The sequence below is a fragment of the Suricata suricatta genome, chromosome 10, assembly GCF_006229205.1.
Source record: "Suricata suricatta isolate VVHF042 chromosome 10, meerkat_22Aug2017_6uvM2_HiC, whole genome shotgun sequence".
Classification (NCBI taxonomy): Eukaryota; Metazoa; Chordata; class Mammalia; order Carnivora; family Herpestidae; genus Suricata; species Suricata suricatta.
Genome location: NC_043709.1, coordinates 97,724,187 through 97,745,810, shown reverse-complemented (window position 1 = coordinate 97,745,810; position 21,624 = coordinate 97,724,187). Strand labels below are relative to the sequence as shown.

The 21,624-nt window shown below is 50.0% G+C and overlaps 1 protein-coding gene across 5 annotated transcripts; it reads right to left on the bottom strand.

Annotated features, from left to right (window-relative positions):
- Positions 1 to 5,905: 5,905 nt before the first annotated feature.
- On the bottom strand, positions 5,906 to 21,248 carry LPAR5 (lysophosphatidic acid receptor 5). 5 transcript variants are annotated; one of them, XR_003914730.1, is made up of 3 exons: positions 20,839 to 21,090; positions 10,468 to 11,851; positions 5,906 to 6,661 (listed from the first exon to the last, which is right to left on the bottom strand). XR_003914730.1 is itself a non-coding variant. In XM_029955378.1 (3 exons), exon 3 carries the CDS (start codon positions 11,640 to 11,642, stop codon positions 10,542 to 10,544), a length of 1,101 nt encoding a protein of 366 aa, XP_029811238.1. In that variant the 5' UTR covers positions 11,643 to 11,851; positions 20,322 to 20,457; positions 20,839 to 21,090; the 3' UTR covers positions 8,256 to 10,541. The 5 variants fall into 5 exon arrangements, 4 of the variants coding, with proteins under 4 accessions (XP_029811238.1, XP_029811239.1, XP_029811236.1 ...); XM_029955378.1 differs by lacking the exon at positions 5,906 to 6,661 and adding an exon at positions 20,322 to 20,457 and having other exon boundaries at positions 8,256 to 11,851; XM_029955379.1 differs by lacking the exons at positions 5,906 to 6,661; positions 20,839 to 21,090 and adding an exon at positions 21,198 to 21,248 and having other exon boundaries at positions 8,256 to 11,851.
- Between the last annotated feature and the right edge of the window lie 376 nt (positions 21,249 to 21,624).

Sequence of the window (21,624 nt, the reverse complement as noted above, 5' to 3'; positions counted from 1 at the left end):
CCCCCCCCCCCACACACACACACACAGCCCCCCACACACCCACTCTATACACCTATATGCCAAGACTGTTGACATCTCATAATATTGCAGATCTTTTGCAACTAACGCTTTCCCCACCTCAGACATCCCATAATAGCCATCCTTTGCCAACTTCTTCACTCTTGGCCCTAATGCTGACATCCCATAATAATTCGTCACCTCTCCCTCTCATGGCCATCCCATAATAAGCACCCCTCCCAGCACTTCAGCCGCACATCCCATAATACTCATCCCCATCCCCCACAGACATCCCATAATAACCACTCTTCATCCACCCCCAGTTTGATATCCCATAATAGTCAGAAACTCACCCCCCCACTACATTACAACAACGGACACTTCGGCCTCCTCCCACACACATCCCGTAATAATCAGTTTCCTACTTTCTATACTGGCATCCCATAATAACTAACCCCCTAGCCTGCAGGGGCTGAGAGCAGCTCAGGCTAGGGTCTAGATCCTCACACCAGCACCCTGAGCCTTCACACATTGATTCTAACTCCACAGCTCATGATAACCACTTCTCTGTCAAAGAGAGATTCCATAATGATCAGCACCCTACAGAGATGGTCATCTAGTCTCCTTTCCTCTAACACTGGAAAGATATCCCATAATTGTATTCCTCCTCCAACCCTGATATCCCATAATAATGACAAGGAGCCTGTGGTCCACCAGACATACTCTAATACTCCCAGCCTCACATCCCATAATGCTTCATCTCTAGCCACCACCCCTATACCTTTCCAGCCAGGCATCCCATAATATTCATATTCATACCTCCCCCACCTCCACTGGCTGTCAGTCTAACACCCAGAGCCACAAGGGTGAAGCAGGCTACCCACACTGCCCTGTGCCCGCCCCAACTTGTACACACCTTCATCCCTTTCTGGGCCAAAGCAGTGTCCTGGCATAAAGCCTCTTGCTGTCTAGGACAAACCCTACCTTCCCTCATCCCACCATTTCCAGACACTCAGGAACTGAGAGGACTAGGGTCCCACCCAATCCCACCAAAATCCAGTTATTCTCCAGATACTTACCACCAGCTCTTAAGTTTTGAGTAAAACCAATCAAATACCATGCTGGCCAGATGAGCCATTTACATAAAGTTTAATTCACCCCACAGCATCCCATAATAATTATAAACTCCTATCTTTAGAAAGGAGTCTTTAGACTATTTCTCAACATTCCAGCAGTCCTCCTCCCACCTCACCCTGCTTCCCCCAGGTCAAGTGGTCCATTCATCAACACACATGGGTCACTCCTATGGATGGACATTCCACCAAGATGTGAAATGAGGATCCTGCTATATAGATACCAAGAGCCAAGACCTGCTTTGCCTCTACTCTCACTCACTGCTACTCGTGTTCATCCAACAGACGTTGACACAGTACCTAGTAAGGCACCCAGCTGGGCACCATGGGGAATGCAAGGACCCCAGATGCCTCCCTTCAAGAAGCATAAACAATCCATCAATCTATGAGACAATATAGAATGTCTGGTGTCCAGGAAGAACTACTGAGTGCTATTTCCCAATTTCCTGTTACAGAGAATAAAGCAAATCACAACTGATCTCAGGAGAGATTAGATCCCAGAGCACCTAGGTGGCTCAGTCAGTTAAACATCCAACTCTCATTTCAACTCGGTTAGTGATTTTGTGGTTCATGAGTTCAAGCCCCAAATCAGGCTCTGCACGCACAGAGCCTGCTTGGGATTCTCTCTCTGTGCCTCTCTCCTGCTTGCATGCTCTCTCTCTCAAAATAAATACATAAAAAGTGAGAGAGAAGAGATCATATCCCAGTAGAGGTTCTTGATAGTCCTTCTAGAGGGTGGAAGGTATTCCAAAAGGATTTATAATAGATGGGTCACCAAAATATCTCCTATCTGTTCCCAGATAGGTGAACTATCTAAGAGATTTTGATTGGAAAGCAATGTTCATCTATCCAGTGTTTCTAGTACTGAAATCCTATAATATCATATGCCTCCTTTTGTTTAAAAAGTTTATTTTTATTTATTTTGAGAAAGATACACAGAGCAAGCAGGGGAAGGGCAGAGAGAGAGGGAAAGAGAGAGAATCCCAAGCAGGCTCCACGCTCAGCACAGAGCTGGATGAAAGGCTTGAACTTATGAACCATGAGATTGTGATCCGAGCCGAAATCAAGAGGGGGACGTTAACCGACTGAGTCACCCAGGTGCCCCAACTGCCTCCTCTTGAGATGCTCTTCAACATGCCAGAATTATCTCTATTCTTGAACACCAAATTCTGCCTACCATTCATGTTCTGTATTTTTTGGCCACTTTCTTGTTTATATCTTGAAGTCTCAAACTTCCAACTGTCCCCATCCTCATCTTGTTGTGGCCCCATTCTCCATCCAAACAAACAAACAAATCCCTTTGATGTATCATATTCACCATCTTCCCTCCTCCCAGTACAAGTCAGCATTCCAGAATGCCTTCTTCATTCAATTATGCCACAAGGTAGCCTTCCGACATATGCCTTCGCCTTCCCTAACTGGGCCTATCCTGCAGATACCTTGGGGACCCAGCCCTAGAAAGTCCAAGAGCCCACTCTTAAAACCCTTTAGCTCTCAGAGAACCTGAACTCATAAACCTGTCACTTTGTCCTCTTTCTGATCCCCAGGGAACCAGGATCCAATTGAAAACGAGTGTCTCATCACCACTGCCTGGCTGCCCCGAACCCCAAAGCCAGAGAGCATGTCTGTCTTTGCTCTCATGTGCCCTTTTTACATCCTTGCATTCCCCAGAGTGCCCAGCTGGGTGCCTTACTAGGCACTGAGCCAACAAATCCAAAACCTATGGCAGTGGGACAGGTTGAAGAGAAACTTGAACTTCCTCCTAGGAGGGACCTTCCTGATCAAAAGGGAGTAGGATCAACCTTATACCATCTCTGTGTTGCCCTTCAAATCTCAACTTTCCTAGAGAAAGGGCCTGGCCAGAGGACTCTGCCCTCCCCTGGAACCCAGGGCTGGAGATCTGGCAAGGAGAAGTAAGTTCAGGAGAGGCAAGAGCTTGCTTTAGGACCTCACCATCCCTTTGCTTCCAAGCAGAGCACAAGTGATGCTGATACATCTTTCCACCAACTCCTGCCTGACTTAACTCCCTGGACAATCCTTTTGCCACATTCATGTGGTGTGCAGACCTTTCCCCCATTCTGCAAGGCTGCCACAGTCTTCCTCATTCAATTCTCATGACACCGAGATTGGGCCCCATTCATTTGTGCATATCCTCCCCCATCATTGTTCTGAGTACTAAAGATGAACCTTGTACTCCTCATTGAGGGAAGAAGAGACAGCTCTTTTAAGATACCATAATGTGGGTATACCTTCTTTTAACTCCTTTGTATACAGAGCTGCCAGATACCTACTGTGCCCTCCTCTCTCCCCTTTTGTCTAGGGGATCCAGCCTGCCTCTTGGCCTCAAATTCCCTTCTGGAATATCTCCATCTGCCCCACAGCCTTTTCATTTCATATATATACCACATTACTACAGTGATTCGTAATATAAACCAGGAAGACAGTTTTATAATTGGGTAGTCACAGCTTTGTGCCTGATATAAACACTGATAGCTTTTGCACCCCCCCCACCACAGCCCTCTCTGCCCCATCCCTGCAAGTTCTACCCATTTATCCCCTTGTCATTTTATTCCCTGCCACTACCAACAAGGAAAATGTTAGAATCCCTTTCTCTCTTCTTGAATTCCAGAGAGGGCTAGGATGTGTGTGTTTATATGTTGCTTTTGTGACCTTTATGCTTCTATGCTCCCCCACTCCCTACCCTGGCCCCATGCTACCCTTTCAGATAAATTATAAATAAACCACTAGCATGATTGGCCTACAGAGACTAAGGGTGGGATAATCTCCTGATTAATGCACCCAGGGGGCCAGCCTCTCTAGCTGGTTACCTTAGAGTTCTGTTTCCATCCCATGGTACAGGAGAACCTAGAATAACACTCAGAGTGGGCTGTTCATGGAGTTCCCAGTACATCTCAGTTCTCTGCACATAAGAGGTCTAAGGGACCAGTGTTCTCCTGCTGTATCAGAAAAGGAGTTTGGAAAGACAACATAGGGAAGAAAAGCCACAGTGACAGTGCATTCTGATGGCTAGACAGGATGCAGGTCGCGCAGGGCTTGGGGGTCGTGGGGAAGGGGGGAGCGGTAGTGGCAGGCTAGGCATTTGTCCCTCAGGAGCCAACAGAGCCTCTGTTCCTGGGTATAGCTGCAAGGTTGCAAAGCCTCCCTGACCCCCCTTACCTGAGCTAAGGCTCAAATCCAGGAAGGCAAAGGGGCAGGAGAGTACTTGGGTACTGTATTCACCCAGGAGCACCACTCCTTCTGATGTGCCACACAGCCAGAACCCCAGAACGCTGGCATTCTCACTACCAGCCCAGTTCTGCTGGCCCTGGACTCAGCGGCCATGCAGCTCACAAGCTGCAAAAGGACCCAGGTGTCCAGGGTTCAAATTTGACCAGCTCTAGCCTGCCCCAGGGGCCCCTAGAAACATCTGTCACAGAAGAACCTCTCCAGCCAGTTACTCTTGCCAGGCCTCAGGTCTGGCTCCAGGGCTCACTCCACCCTCCATAGCTCCTTTCCCTCCCTCTTCCTTCCTTTCCTTCCCCCCCCCACCGCTTCCACCTCCCCAGAGCTTCACCTACTCAGGACAGCCCCACCCAACTGTGCAGGGCACATCCCATAATAATCCTTCTCCTTGCTAGCCCCCACCCCCCCAAAAGAGAGGCGGCCATCCCATAATAGCCACCCACAAGAGACATTCCGCCGTGACCGCCCCCTCCCTGCAGAGCTGCCGGGAGCAGCCATCCCATAATAGCTGGCCGCCTGTTTTACTGGTTACGGCTGTGGAGGGAGCTGGAGAGGAAATGGAGGGGAGGGGGGAGGGGAAGAGGATCCAGGGCCCCCACTTTGTGGAGGAAGAAGAGGGAGGAGAGTGGCCCAAGGGGATAGGGAGCCAAGGGGACACCGTGCAAGTGGGAGGTGTGGTCCACTGGTCACGACAGCCCTGCTTTGGGGCCTTCTTCCCATTCCTCAGGGGCAGCCTTTCCCCCTGGGCACCCAGGAGGTGTCTGCTAGTCAGAGGAGATGCCTAGGGTGGGTTGAGGTGCTCAAAGTGTGTGGGGGGGGGGGCGGGAGGGTGGATTTCAGGTGTTCTCCTTGGGCCGTTTAAGAGAGAAGGCAGACCTTAGAGAGGATGGAAAGAGAGTAAGGGGTGGGGGGACTGGAGAAGAGCTCCTCAGGCCCTCCCCATTCTGCACCAACATCCCATAATAATCCCCCCAGCCCCACTCCCCCTCCCACACACGACATCCCATAATATCTTCTGGAGAAGCAGTCCTCGCAGTAGGTACAAAGAGCTATCCCATAATATGCTCCCCCACCCCCACTCGCCACCCCCCCAACTTGGCCCCCCCCTCAGTCACATGCAGCCGGTGCCATCCCCCGCTGCTCCCCCCTCTGGCCACCGAAGGCCTTGCCAGCCCATAATACTCTTGCCTCTGGTCGCAGGAGGCCTCCAGCCCATAATATTCCCTTCCACCACCACCCCCCCCTTCCCGCCCCGCACCCCTTACTCCCGCCTCCAGTTGGATCCGGGCCTCACCAGCCCATAATATTCCCCAGTCTCCTAAGACTGTTCCAGCCCATAATACTCTCTCTGTCTCCTAAGGCCTCTCCATCCCATAATACTGCCAGACGCCTGACCTGTGGGCCAAACCCCAGCCCGTTCCACACATCGAGGCTGTGTCAGCGCCGCTGGTCTCCCTCCCTGTCCCTCCCTCCTCCCTCCTCGTCGCTTTCCCTCCCAGGCTCTCTCCTGCCCTCCTGCCCTAGGCCCCTCTCCGGGCCCCACCCTGTGCCTGCCTGGGCCCTTACTTCCCCTCCAGCCTTCTCTCTTGCCCTCTCTCCTTTGCGTGGTTCTTCATCCCATGCCCCCTCTCCTCTCTCTTTCAGGAACTTTTCTACCCACTTCTCTGTCTGTGGGATGGACATTAGGGCTAGTGGGGAGAGAGTGCCCCCAGAGGGCAACAGGCCAGTCACTGCCCCTGAAAACTGTCTACTTGACCTAGCACCAAGGAAATGCGAGTGCTGACCTAGCACTTGCCCAGCCTGCCTTGCCCACGTAACCCCTGGCCCTGGTTCCAATTGTTGGCAGAGCTCTGTCTTGGTGAGGATTCACCCTGGAACCCTTGCTGTCTTCCAGAAACACACCCCCTGGGCATCACAAACAGCCTTCATCAATAGCATCTCCTGCCCACACACCTGTTAAAAAGAGAGCTCCCCCTTATGGGATTTCTCTCAGGTGCCTTTCAAAGGTGATCTCCTTGATCTCACAACCCAACAGGTAGATACTATGACCTCCATTTCACAGAGGAGAAAACAGAGGTTCAGAGAGTTGAAGTGTCTTGCTAAAGTCACATTGCCAAGAAGTGACAGAGCGGAAATTAGTACCTGCCCAGATTGGTTCGATTCTGAAGCTCCGAGAGCCTTTGTGTTCCCCAAGGCCTGTGTAAGAAACTGGACTTTGCAGTGCTGTCTCCTCTGGAAAGGATATGGCATCCTGAGAGCTACCTAGACTCCCTCTGTCTCAGGATCTCCTAAAAAAATGAAGAAGGAAGGCCCTGCTGTGAGATTAACCTCCCTCTCCCATTTCCTCCATGGGACCCCAGGTGGCAACCCATTAGGAATTTTCCTCAAGGTGGTTCAAGACTAAGAGAGAAGCATCTCTGCCCCTTTGACCCCTTACCTTGGCTGTGATTCTCCTGAATTTGTTTTATTTCAAGACCAAGGCTTGTGTGTCTACTCCCAGCTACTCTCCTCATGTGGAGGGGCCATACAACAGAGGAGGCAGACTTTGAGGAGAACGGGGGTCCCTCTTCAGCCTTGTTGGTGGGCAGTCAAAAGTGCTGCCTTGTACATGTTGGGTACCTGCTGGCTGGGGGAGGGGAATCATGGCTAACTACACAAAGGCTGAGCCATCCCGCCTGGGTGTTCCACTAGCGTACTACTCCCTTCTGAAGCCTCGACTCGGTGTATCTCAGGGCTCAACACAACTGAAGCCTCAAATGAGTCCAGTTCTCTGCACTGACACAGCTGCATTGTGTTCTGCACAGGAATCCGAGGCGAGTGGAGGGGGAAGGGGAAGGTGTGCTGGAGGGTGAGTGGGTTAGGTGCATGAAGGAAGTGGTGGCAAGAGGGAGCAGGAAGGCACAGCAGGTTCAGGGTGAGAGAATCATTAAGAGGGGTGGCCTGCATGAGGAGGGAAGGAGTAAGGAACCCAGGGAGGGTGGATGTGATAGAGCCATAAGAAGGTGGGAATCCCAAGGAAGGGGAGACGCAATGGGATGTACTGCAAAGAGTAGGAGTTTGGGAGCCACATGGATACTGTGCCTCTTCCTGGTTGCGTGACCTTCAGACCAAAGCTTCTTTAGGGTGTTTTATTTGTAAAATGGGGATAATAATTGTCCCTAACTCAGAGGGTTATTATAATTCTCAGTCACTAAATAATATAATAATAAGCACTACATTGAGATCCTTGCAAGTATTTTTAAAACTTGTTAATGCTCTTCTCCCTCCACCTAGGATGTTCTCATTTTCCTCATTTGGATTTTCCTAAACCTCAATTAGGGTGACTCCAGGACATGGGACGAGGGCTTTGGATTTCCCCACATCTCACCTCCATCCTACTGTGTACTCGGTAATTGGAGAATTCTGTGAAAATGGCATCAGCCACAGGTGTTCTTAAACTTCCCCAGCCTGTTACTTGTCAGGTTTTTCTGTTCATTCCTCCTCTGCCTGTCACATCTCCTTAATCTAGTCTTTCCTCTCCATACTCATGATGGAGACTCCTTGGGTGTGCTGAATCTGGGGAAACAGTCCACCAGAACTTAGACACCAGAGATTTCACACTGGAGAGGACCCACTTCCATCGACCTCCACAGGCTATGGTCACACTTCTCCTTGACAGTTTTAACAGCAGTCTGACCAGTTTTCCTTTCCCTTTAGATTCCCCTCCTCACTTCCCTACAGTGTATCCCACACTGTTTGCCAGAGTGAGCAAAACCTCACTCAAGAACCTCTAGGGACTTCCCACTGCCCGCTAAATTAACACCTTACTCCGCATTCTTAAATCTTGCGTCTTGAATGGTAGTTGTTGACTAGTAACAGATAGTAAACTACTCCACACCAAAATTAACTGTTTATCATTCAACAAATATTTATTGAGCACTTCTTTTGTGCTAGGAGCTGTTCTAGATGCTGGAGATACATCAAAGAACCAAACAAAAATCCCTGCCTGGAGGACTTTACATCATATCTGGGGGGAAGGGGTGGAGAAACAGACAAGAAATTATAAAAATTATAAAAATAAATTAAATTATATAGTATATTAGAAGATGCTTGCTGGGTGAGTTTTTGTTACTTTGGAATCCATTCACATATCAGAATAGAAAAATACTCAGTAATTTTTAAAAATTGTGTCCAATTCAGTTCGGTTGGATAAGGCAAAGTTCTGAGATTTTGGACTACCATCACGTTTGATGCTCCCAGGGCTGGAAGGGCATGGGGTCTTGAACCCCAAGTATGAAGCAAGATGGAGCAGGTGCTAACCATCAGGCCTTTTCTAGAGCAACCAGAGGGCCTGGCCCAGGGCTCTACCCTCCCACCTGATGGTGGAAGACTCTACTTGAAAGCGATCACTGAGGAATCTGGGTCATTTCTCTGCTTTGGCCACCAGGGGTCATTTTACCCTTGTAAATCACCATCTGAAGCTATCTCTTAAAGACACGCAAAAGGGCTATTCCAAATCAAAACACACAGAGACACACACAGGAAAATTCTGACACTGTCTCAATCTTGTTCAATCTCTCTCACTTTCTCCCTCTCTCTCTCTCTCTCTTTCTCTCTCTCTCTCTCTCTCACACACACACACACACACACACACACACACATCACTGAAACACATAGACAAAAATGCATACAGGACACATGCATGGCAGCAACTTCGTCAGTTCCACAGAGTCTCAAGATGCCAACTCTACAGCCCCTCCCAGCCCAACTCCTGTAAAGAGGGAAGGAAACAGTAGGTAGCCCAGTAACCAGTCTTCCATTTCCCTTGCTTCCAGCTTGCGAAGAACAGCCAGCCTAGTCCTGTCCTCCCATTGTACTCTTATTTACCTGGAAATGTCTTTCCTGGCTGTGGCAATAGTCCCCTTTTCCCTTCCGAGGGAGAGAGAAGCCCCACCCGTCCTCCGAGTGATGTGTGACTAGTTCACCCGCTCCTCAGGGCTGCTGCTCCAGGAAGCCCGAGGTGGTGTTGCACCAGGTGTGCAACTCCTACCTACCCGCTGCAAACCCTCAAGCCTTCAGGACTACAGCTAGCAATTGATTTGCTGAGTATTGCCCTGTCCCTGGCAATAATAAGAAACAGTGTATATGTATGCCCTGGGAAGAAGTTACACATGAACTCTAATAGTAGCTCTTTAAGGATGTCCACAAGGTCAAAGTCATTTTCAGAATACCGCTTCTCCCACCATGTCATTTGTCCTTTGTATTCTCATCTCTCACAGGTATACAATGGAGTTTTCCAGAGGCTTCGTGAAATGTGATGACATTATTGCTGTCACAGCTAATGGAATGTGTGCTTGTGTGTTTCTATTGTTAAAACTTGTGAGTTTTAATTTCTGATATGTTTAAATATCAAAAGAATAAAGTGTAAGCAAATGCTCTTTGGAATCCTTGGTTTTTAAGAGTTGTTAAAGGGTCTGAGAACAAAGTTTAAGAACTGCTACTTTAGTACAAAGAATTTTCTCCTTAATTCTAGATGAAGCACCAGAGGCAGAGAGAGAGAATTTAGGACCTAGAATGGAGGAGTTCTCAAAAGCAAGGCAGGGTGGACAGAGAAAGGTGGAAAGGGCTACAGGGACTGGATCTGGGTGAAAATGCCCTCCAACACTCAAGTTTTGTCCTGCCCCCAACCACCCCATGGTGGGTGTCAGGGCCTGATTGTTACAAGTTACTAACCCAGAAGGAAACCAATTCTTTCTGTATCCAGTAAACTCATAACCTGCCTCAGTGCTGGGCAAGGGAAGCCCAGGTGGAAACAAGGATAGATAGCATCTGTGGTCCTGAGACTACTGTGGTCGGTATAAATCTGGGACACCCATTTTCTGTCATCCAGTCATCTGCCTTTGCATTGGGAAGGCTGACAGCATCACTTCCTAGGGACTGGGAAAGGGGTAGGTCTCGTGCTCACGGTCACCACCAAATTAAAGAAGGCAATTAACACTGGCGTTCCTCCTTCCTATGTCTGTGGCTCCCCACACTCTGTTCTCTTCCTCATTTATGGGCAGGAGTTGCCACCCAGAAGTCCCGAATGCCCAACCCACTTCCCTCATGTACAGACCCTGCGAGTGTGCACGTGTGAGCGGTGCTAGAGGGTGAGAGGTGGGGGTGACTGTGCGATGGCAAGATGCGCGTTCAGAGTGCCGAGTCCTCGGGGAACTGGGTCAAGGGCGTCCCGACGTTGGAGGGCCTGAGCAGCCCCTCTTCCACGGTAGCCGGCCTGGTGATGCAACTGGTCTCAGTGGTCTGTTCGGCGAGCATCGCCTGAGCCCCGTTCGTGGCCAAGGTCCTGGCGCGGTTTGGAGTGCCTAGGCCTCGCAGTGTGTTGCGAAAACCCTCGGCGCTGAAGTAATACACCAGCGGGTCCAGCACGCAGTTAGCGCCTGCCAACAGCACCATCACCATCAACACCCGGCGCACCCGATCGCAGGCGTCGCCGTTCGCCGCCACCAGGTTGCCCCGCAGCAGCCCGTACACGGCCAGCGTGGCGTTGTAGGGCACGAAGCACAGCAGGAAGATGACGAGGTTGGCCAGCAGGAGGCGCACGGTCTTCCGCCGCCGCTGGCTCCGCGTGGCGTCGGGCCGCGCCAGGGTCCAGAAGACGCGCCCTGACGAGTAGAGCACGGCCACCAGGGGCAGCAGGAAGCCCAGCGCCTCGGCCAGCAGCACGAGCGGCAGCAGCTCGCCCTTCCACAGCCTGTCGCCGAAGCTCTCGAAGCACAGGCGCACCTGGCCGCCGCCGTAGCTGCAGGACGACGGCCTGTGCACCAGGACGGTGGGCACGGCGAACACGAGGATGAGCGCCCACACCCCCAGGCAGAGTGTCCGCGCCACGCGGGGCCGCCGCAGATGGCGCAGTCGCAGCGGGTGCACGATGGCCGCATAGCGGTCCACGTTGATGAGCGTCAGGAAAATGCAGCTGCCGTACATGTTCGTCTGAAAGACGGCGCCCGCTGTCTGGCACAGGAGGTCGGAGAAGGGCCAGTAGTGCAGGGTGTAGTAGGAGACGCGCACGGGCAGCGAGAGGGTGAAGAGGAGGTCGCTGGCCGCCAGGTTGCACATGTACACGCTCACCACGGAGTGCACGCGCAGTGCGCGCAGGAAGACCCAGAGGGCCAGCGCGTTGAGGGGAAGCCCTGCAGCCAGCACCAGGCTGTAGGCCACCATGTGCAAGCGGTGGGTGGACCGGTAGTCCGGGCACGGGGGAACAGAGCTATTGGCAGAGTTGGGCAGCATCGTACTGAAGTGTGAGGAGGAGCTAGGCTGGGGGCATCGTGAGGCACACTAGGGCCCTGGCATCATATTCATCTCCAGGGCCGGGCCTGGAGGCCGCACAGAGAGAGCCCCAAGGTAAACAGGGCATGGAATGTGGGCTATGGCTGCAGGAAACAGATGGCTGCCAGGGGTTGGATGCGTTGGGTCACAGCTTCATCAGCAGAGGAGACCTGGAATAGCAAGGCAAGCCAAAGTCAAGATTATGCAGAGACAGGGTAGAAGTCACACATGTTTATCTGGCTAACCTGGCTGGCCTCTTGAGTCTTTACTCAGCCTCAGATCTTTCCCCCACCTTCTATCCCGCCAGAATAGCTTTCTGCAGGAAGGCTGTATAGCATAGTGTTAAATGCCCAGGCTTTGGAATCAGACTGCCAGGATTTAAATCCTCGTTTTGCCAACTTGCCTAGCTTTGTCCTTAGAAAAGTGACCTAATCTCCGTGAACCTCGTTTTCCTTACCTGGAGAAAAAAGAGGGGGATCCCTTCCTTCGTGAGGTTGTTAGATTAAATGTGTGTAAAGTGCACAGGTTGCTGTTAATATCAAATAGCATCTCTCCCTTTCTTCCTTTCTGTCTTCTACAGATGTTTACTGAGACTTTAGAAGGTTCCAGACATGTCCACAGCACTGAACAAAACAAAGGCCTTGCTTGCCCCCCATCTACTTTACATTCCATTGAAGGGAGACAGATAATAAAGTGCAAGTACATAGGTATTATGTCAGATGGTGAGAAATATGATGGATGGAGCACCTCTCCTGGAACTCCCCAGCCCTGCTGACTCCTGGTTATCTAAAGAATAAAGTTCAAAGTCACTCTTGCTCCTGTGTGGGCTGGGTTTGTGGTCAGAGTAACCCGGGTTCAGCTTGTGTGACCTTTCAGTTTTTTTAATGTAAACTGGAGATTCTAACCCAAGGGCTCTCATAGGCTGATCACACATCAGCACAGTCCTGCAAGTCCGGGGAAGGTTGTACTTTTCTAGGTGCTCCTCTGGCAGATCTAACTAGGGAGCTTCCTAGACAGGGCTCTGTGATGGAGGGAGAAGCTGGGTTTTTTGTTTGTTTGTTTGTTTGTTTAGTTTAATTTTTTTTTTAAGAGAGAGCAAGCTGGGGGGGAGGGGCAGAGAGCGAGAGAGACAGAGGTCCAAAGCAGACTGTGTGCTGACCGCAGAGAGCCCAATGTGGGGCTTGAACTCATAAACTGCAAGATCATGACCTGAGCTGAAGTCAGACGCTTAACCCAACTGAGCCACACAAGTGTTTTTTTAATGAGAGGTCAGAGGGGACCCTAAGTCCAGAAAGTGTGGCAGTGAGGCGAGGAGGTACCAAGGGCATTGCCAAGGCTGCTGGAGAGAGCAGACCACGGCAGCCACAGTGCTCAGGCAAAAGCTGGCGGACAAAGGATATGGCCAGGAGGTAGAGGAGCCAGAGGGACAGGACATGGTCACAAGATCCCACCTTCCTTAATGTCCTAATGCCACAAAAGCTACTCCTCCATCTTTAATTGCCAAATGTCATTTTGTCGGGGGGGGGGGGCACTGAAATATACAGAACTCCAAATTTACCATTTTAACGGTCTTTAAATATACAATCCAGTGACATTAAGTACGCTCACAATGGTGTGTGACCATCGGTACTATTTCCAGAACTTTTTCATCATCCCAAACAACTCTATACCCATTAAATAATAACTGCCCATTTTCTCCCCACATTCTCTCCAGCCCCTGGTAAGCTCTATTCTACTTTCTGTCTCCAGGAATTTGCCTATTCTATTTGAATTAGTGTTTTCATTTTCTTTGGGTAAATACCCAGCAGTGGGATTACTAGATTATATTGTAAATTATTTTTAACTACTTGAAGAACCTCCATATTGTTTTCCACAGTGACTGGGCCAATTTACATTCCCACTAACAGTGCAAAAGGGTTCCTTTTTCTCTGCATTCTTGACAGTACTTGTTATTTCTTGTCTTTTTGATACTAGCAATTCTGACAAGTGTGAGCTGATATCTCATTGTTTTGAGATTGACTTGCATTTCCCTGATGAAGAGTGAGGTCAAGCATCTTTTCGCGTGTCTGTTGGCCATCTGTCTGTATGTCTTCTTTGGAAAGATGTCTATTCGGGTCCTCTGCCCATTTAAAAAAATAGATTATTTGGTATTTTGGTGTTGAGTTGTATAAATTGAATTTGCCTATCCCAGCTACCTCATAGGAGTGGAATCACATAATATCTGTCCTTTTCTGTCTGGCTTATTTCACTTCACATAAGGTTTTCTAAGTCTACCCTTGTTGTAGTATGTATCAGAATTACAATCTTTTTTTTTTAACATTTATTTCTGAAAGACAGAGAGAGACCAGGCATGAGCAGGGAAGGGGCAGAGTGAGAGGGAGATGCAGAATCTGAATCAGGCTCCAGGCTCTGAGCTGTTAGCACAGAGCCCGACTCGGGGCTCAAAGCCACAAGCCGTGAAATCATGACCTGAGCTGAAGTCAGTTGCTTAACCGACAACCACCCAGGTGCCCCTACAATCTTTTTTTTAATAGACGAAGAATATATGTATAAATTTTTAAATGTATTCATCTGGCAATGGTTACTTGGAGTTTTACGTGTTTTGGCTATTGTGAACATGGGGTCCTCATGCCATCTGAGGGAGCAGAGTCATCTGAAGACCCTGAGCAGTTACTCCAAGATGCTGGATTTATTCCTTTCAAAAGAAACTGTTTAGGGGCCCCTGGGTGGTTCAGTCGGTTAAGCGTTTAACTTCAGCTCAGGTCATGATCACATGGTTTGTGAGTTCGAGCCCTGTGTTGGGATCTGTGCTGACTACTCAGAGCCTGGAGACTCCTTCAGATTCTGTGTCTCCCCCTCTCTGCCCCTTCCATGCTCATGCTCTGTCTCTCTCTATCCCTAAATAATAAATAAATATTAAAAAAAACCTGCTTAAATTCTTTTATTTTTAAGATTTTGTTTTTAAGTAATCTCTGCATGCAACATGGGCTCAAACTCACAACCCCGAGATCAAGAGTGTCCTGCTCCACCAACTGAGCCACCTAGGAGCCCTAGAACTGCTTAATTTCTTACAGGAAACCAAGTTGTAAACCTGACTCTAAGAAGTTTTCTTGTGGGTTTTTTGCTCATTTGTTCTCCTCCTCAACTACAACTCCCAGCAGTTTAAGACTTGTAAGAGGTCTTGTAGAATAAAGGAGATAAAAGTTTCCTCTGCAAAATATCCATTTCAACAATGAAAATAATACTAAATGAAGCTGAAACATGCTGAAAGTCAAATGAAATGAAGACTCCTTCCCTGACACATGCCCCACCTCCCATGCTTCTTTGCTCTGGTCACACCAAGCTAAGGATAATTTGGCACATGCCTTTGCACAAGCTCTGCCTCCCATTCTCCAGCTGGCAAAGTCAATCATTTCTAGGACTCTGGAAAACCTTGCCTGACTCCCTCTCTCCCCACAGGGCAGCTGTAGGTCACTCACAGGTGCTTCCACTCTGTGCACAGGTTTACCTCAGGTGTCCCACCTGTATTATCATTAGCTGTCCTTAGTCTGCCCCTCCCACTAGACTATGAGCCCTAGGAGGGAGGGGCTGTGGACTGTGCCTTAGTCATCGCTGTAGTCCGAGCCACTACCTCCATAAATGTTGCGTGAAAAATACTGGCGATCTGACCCAGGACTGGGTCAGTTACAAGACAGAGGGGGGAATGTAAGGACGCAGGTTTGAGACAATAGAAGGGCACACATTGCCCAAGGCAAGAGGGACCACCCTTGTAATACCCTTAACATTCCTAAGGGAAGGCTAGTTATACCCTATGTGAGGGTCCTGGGTCCTGGGTCTACTCTGTGATTGGTTAACACTCTAAATGTTGTAATTGGATAACCCTGTTGTATAATAATGATTGGATCACTATACCTGTGTCACAATTTCCTGTAAGTCCCCCTTCCCAAACTCATAAAAGCCCTGCCCGCCCCCCTTTGTTCGGGGCTCTCAGCACTGATCCACCATGCCAGTAAAGTCTGTGGGCCCGAGTTTAGGCCCCGGCGAGCCTAAACCCGTAATAAAGCCCTTTGCTTTTGCATGCGTGAAAAAAAAAAAAATACTGGCGATCATTTACTGATCATTCGCCACATCCCAGGGTATTTTATGTGCATAGTCTTGATTCCTTCCAACAGTCCTTTGAGGTAGGTGTTTATACTGATTTTTACAGGAGAGGAAACAGAAGCTCTAGAGCTCAGTTGGCATTCAAACCCAGGATTCAAACCCCGCGCCAAGCTGCCCCGCGCTGCTTGCAATAAGAGTGGATGGTTGGATCTGAGGATCTGGGCACTTGGTCCCTTACAACTGCTCCTAAGAAATCTCTGCCCATAGGGGCACCCGGGGGGCTCAGTCGGTCGAGTGTCCAACTTCAGCTCAGGTCATGGTCTCAGTTTGTGGGTTTGAGCCTTGTATCAGGCTGACTGCTGTCAGCACAGAGCCCGCTTCGAAATTCTGTCCTCCTCTCTCTGCCTCTTTCCCTGCTCATGGTCTCTCTAAAAATGAATAAACATTAAAAAAAAAAAGAAGAAATCTGTGCCCACAAATAAATTGTGTTTACTTCCTTATTTGTCCAGTTGAAATATATTCTTTTTTATTCACTTTTGAGACACAGAGACAGAGCGTGAGTGGGGGAGGGGCAGAGATTGAGAGGGAGACAGAATCCGAAGCAGGTTCCAGTCTCTGAGCTGTCAGCACGGAGACCGATGAGGGGCTTGAATTCAGGGACCGTGAGATCATGAACTGAGCCGCAGTTGGATGCTCAGACTGAGCCACCCAGGAGCCCTGAAATATATACTTTTTTTTTTATGTCTTTATTTTGAAAGAGAGAGAGAGACAGAGAGTGAGTGGGGGAGGGGCGAGAGAAAGGGAGATACGGAATCCAAAGAAAGCTCCAGGCTCCAAGCTGTCAGCACAGAGCCCAACGAGGGGCTCAAACTCACAGACTGTGAGGTCATGATCTGAGCCGGTCAGATGCTTAACCCACTGAGTCACCCAGTCCCTCCAAATATATACTTTTTAATAGCCCACTTCTCTTCGAATTTCAAACACTGGTAATAGACTCCTCTTGCTTTCACACACACAAAAGTTTGCCCCTCCTTCAGATGTTCTCTTACCTACTTAAGCACTTAGTTTGCTGCCTTGAACTCCTCGGGTTGTTTTATGAGTGTTTATTTGATTCCGTTATCCCCACCTAGATGGTAAGGTTGTGAGGTGGGGCCCTATCTTCCACTGCTTTATTCCCAAGCATACTCACACTTCAGTCTCTCTGCTTAGCAGGCCCTGGTGACATTCATTGGCTGCCTGGAAGAAAATCTTTCCCCTCTCCGATGTCCATCCGTCCTGTAATCTCACTGCAATATCTCTTGTTTCAATCTATCAGCCAACTGCTTCTCAACCACCCTCCCCCCATCTTGTCCACATGTCTAACTCACTTAGTAAAAGACCATGTCCCCTAAAAGGGCTGTTTGGGAACAGCTTAGATTAAATTTCTGAAAAAAGTTTACACTCTAATTACAGTAACACTTTATCATTCTTAACCATTACTTGAAGAATCAATAGCTTCTTACAAGTGGGGGGCACATGCCAGACAATGAATGAGTGAATGAGTAATTATTTTCCAAGAATCCCAAGTAATTCTGTCAATAAAGTTACAATGTTAAAGAGACCATAAAGTACTAGGTAAGCTGCTATTTAAAGGTACAGTTAGGAACCCTTTAGTAAGGCAGATGGCAATGCATTCATTACTGGATTCCAAAGTGAAGTCCTTTCTGTCAAAAAGTCACCCCTTTGTAACAGACACACACACAATGGCCCAGCCGGGCGCTGAGAGCTGCCAGGCCCTGCCCTGGTCCCCACCCCATCTGCCTGCTTCCCTGGGTCTCCTGTCAGTGGAGCTGAATGGGCACAGTGCCAGGCCAGATGGCAAAGATGGGAAAAACTGCCAAAAAGAAGGCAAACAGGAAATGGAAGGAGGTCTCTAGCTGGGGGCGGGGGGAGGGGCAGCCTCGGGATCTCTCCCCAGTCCTGGCTTGAGAAAGAGGTCAGGTTGTGGGGGAACCGTAGGAACCAAAAAACAGCAGCTGACACAAAAAAGAGCTCTGAGGCTTCGTTTCACCAGAGAGGAGGAGGGACATGGAGGCCCACCTAATCTTAGTAACCTCAACATGCACGGATGTGGTAACAATCACACCACTATGCACATGTGCATGTGCCAAGGACACACAGAGGTATAGATACACTAAGAGATGTGCACACGAGATCCCTCATAACATACAAATCACTATATACCCACACCCTCCACCACACAAGTATGTACATGCACAGAGGCATGGACAACTGGGCCAGAGGAGAAAGAAGAGCCACAGCCTTTGCCCTAGGGACAATATTCTTAACACAGCCAGACATAAAGAGTCAGGCAGCCTCAGGAGCACATACCCACACAAAGGTTCACAGACGGATCCCAGGGCCAAGACACTGAGGGACAAAGAAAGGACCCTGCAAATGAAAGCCCTGGAGACTGGCCATTCCATGCCACCCGCCCTCCACACCACTCACACACCAGAGAATGGACGGCCACCTTCCTCCTCCCTCGGTCTCTTTCAGCTTCCCATGGGCACATCCTCGGCCCAGGTTCCTTATGTCCTCAAGTCCTCTTGGACCTGTCTGACTGCCCTCTGAGCTGGGCTGGGCACTGCTCTTTGCTGAGATAAGCCAGAGGGGCAGAGCTATTTTCTGCCAGGCAGGAAGTGAGAATGTGAGTAAAAATGGGCAGGAGGCTAGGTCATGGCCATTCCTCCCTCTCCTCCCCACAACCTGCCCGTGCTATCCACCCTTCTGATGGCTGACCAACCACGTGGAGAGGGCTGAAGAGAATGGAATAGGTGATTTGGGATGGCGATAGGGGAAGGGCAGGAAGAGAAAGAACCCCTCTTCGCCCAGCTTCCTCCTGTCCACCACACTCTCCGTGTGCACCCCTCCCCCTTCCCTCCTGCATAGCCACCAAATGCCTTGCGCTCTCTCTGTCTCCTCTTTTTAGTAATTCCCATCCTCCAGAAGTTTGAAAAGAAGGGATGTCAGATCTCATCCTCCTTGCCCCTGGGAGATCCGTTCTAGAAGAGCCCCAAACCTCATTTTAGATTCCAGAGGCCACCGCTGGGAGTCATGGCCAGCCAGTGTGTCCCACCCCTACACGTGTGCTCTGACTGTCCTGTTAGCTAAGTCTGCTTCTGCTGCTGTACCCAGGCAGCAGTGGGAGGATGCACCCTTTACCCACGGATAGGCTTGCTTGTAACTTCTACCTCTCATTACTCGAATGTTCCCGCTCCTCCAATGGGTCCAAACCACGCTGGAGCCGCCAGCAGCTGCTTAACAAAGTCTGAAGGCTTTGTGAAAATTTCTGCCCTATAGCTACTTTGCAGACACAGATGAATTCCGCTAATCAGAGGGTCTGTGGGGTGGAGCTAGTACAGGGTCATCAGGCTGAGTGGATGGCCTCTTCCTACCTGAGGGGTCACATTCTTCTCAAGGAGAAGAGCTTCTGGCACATGGCACAGGCCTGGGGGGGGGGCGCGGGGGAGGAGTTGGGTCCTCTTTCCATCATCCGTCCTCCTGTTCCAGACCTGTTCTGCTTTCTCCAGCCCAAATTCCTGCACCCCTCCCCCCTCCCGGCCCCCCAAGTCTCCACCTGAGCCTGTGTCTTCCTGCATTTCCAGTACCATTCTTAGTCCCATCTTCTCCCTCCCTGAGTATTCTCACCTCATCTCTCACATTTGTCTCTGGGAAGAAGCAGAAGGCAAAGGTGGCCTACAGCTCAGTAATTCCTTTCCCCTTATGTGTGGATGTCACCTCCCCACCTGCACATCTCCCCTCCACCCTGCTTTCAAGAGCTGGAAAAACAGGAAATAAAGTTACAATCCAGAGAAGTCACTCAGACTGGATCAGCCCTCTACAGCCCTACACTTGGAGCAGTCTGTATGCATCTTACCCTTGCTTTGGGGCCTGGTTGGGTTCTGCCCCTTCAGAGAGATCTGGAGCCCTTTGGCCTCTTTGACCTTACTCTGAACTCGGGCAGCACTTGTGCACCCCGGCTTCCCCCTCTCCCACTCCTTCTCCGGGTTCCCAGAGCATACAAGGTTTCGTGTTGCTGGGGTAATGCTCTGAGGGCACCAGGCTGGAGAGGGCTGAGCACGTTAGGCAGAGACGGCAGGAGCTGGGCTCTGGTGTCTCCGAATGGCCAGGAGGTGAGGCTTACAGGTATGAGTAAGTTTCTATTTTCCCCTCAATCCTTGCCACCATCTCCCCCTCGGGCTAAGACTTTCTCACCCTAAAAGGAGCTGGAGATACAACCTGGTGGGAGGTCCCTCCCTAAACATGGGTAATAGGTAGGCAGCTGCCCTTAGTAGAAGGATACAAAGGCCTTGCCGACCCTCAAATATTTCCCCACCTGTGCTCAATATCTGAAATTTCACCCCCTTCATGCCACTCATGAGGCACATTCTAGCAGAATTACAGGGACATTAGAGACCAGCTCATCTAATATTCTCATATAGAAGATGAGCACCCTGGGTTAAGGTGGTGTTTCTCACAGACCCCATTAAAACGCACCTTGGTTAGCTGAGAAGGATGAGCATAAGAACACATCTGTGCCAGTGAACCCATGAGTGGAGTCTGATCAGATTGGTTGTCATCTAGCAGAGGACCCAGCCGCAGAAGGTGAATGGGTACGGGGGTTAAGCTTTATCTGAAAGTGGGAAAGGGCTGGACATTACCCGCAGAGAGCCCTCCTAAGTGGCTGTGTGAACCCCAAGGTCCAGCATAATGGTAGGGGCCTATACGGTGAAGGGGAGGACATGTCTTCCCCAGGATTCCCCAGCATGGGGGTTTCAGACTTCAGAGGGGACACTCCTGGGTGTGTCAAGCGTGGTGGCTGCCTCCCCTGCTCGGTCCGAAAAGGTCTGTCTGCCTGAGGCAGCCCCTTGTAGCTTCTTACTCTATTCCAAAGGTTTTTCAGGACCCATGATTCACCCTCATCTTTATCCCCACTCACCAACCCCACTCTGAAGGAGGGACGCTGCCCATCATGCCCCCTGCGAGGCTCAACCTCCCTTTGTCGTCCCCATACCTGTGTTCCTGTGGCTTCCGCTGCCTGCTCTGAGCTGGGCTGGGCTGGTAGGACCTGCTCCTGAGGTGGGTGGGGACACACTCTCCTGGCAGATCTCAACAGGCCCCAGCTCCTTGCACTCACCCAACCCCACACACAGGACAGGGAGACAGAGAGGAAGCAGTGCTCTCAGTGGCCTTCACAAGTGGCCAGAGAAGAAATTCCCAGCAGAGAATGGCACTTAACTCAGCGCCAGCTTTTGCCTATTAATGACTCCCCCCACCCATTGCTCACACACTCCCTAGCTTCCGGGAAGCTAAACTGGCACACCCACTCACTGATGCTAGATGACTAACCCACCAACCTCTCTCTGTACTCACCAGTTCCCCCTGGGTGTCTCTTTCTCTTTTGGGTTCCAGCAGGCGGTTTCGCTCTATCCACTCATGGCCATCCCCCTACCCTACCCAGGGCCATTCCTCCCTGCTTCTGTGCTCCCCTAGGCTGTGAGCTCTGGGGGCTGGCTGGGGGACAGTCCCTTGTTTCTGTGCCCTCTGCCTGAGTCCCTTGTCTTCTGTTGTCAACATGTTGTCCATGCTCAATACACAAAAACAAGTTAAAGTTTTTGAGTGGTAGGTGAAAAAGGATATCATAGTCAAATAAGTCTGAGAAACACTAGACTGAACACGTTTCTCTATTACAAGGCTTCTCAGAGCCTTTAACATGCCATTAAAAGACTGACCAGGTGTTCATAATTGAAGCAGGGTGAAGGGTGCATGGTGGTGCATAATACTATATTTTTGTGCATGT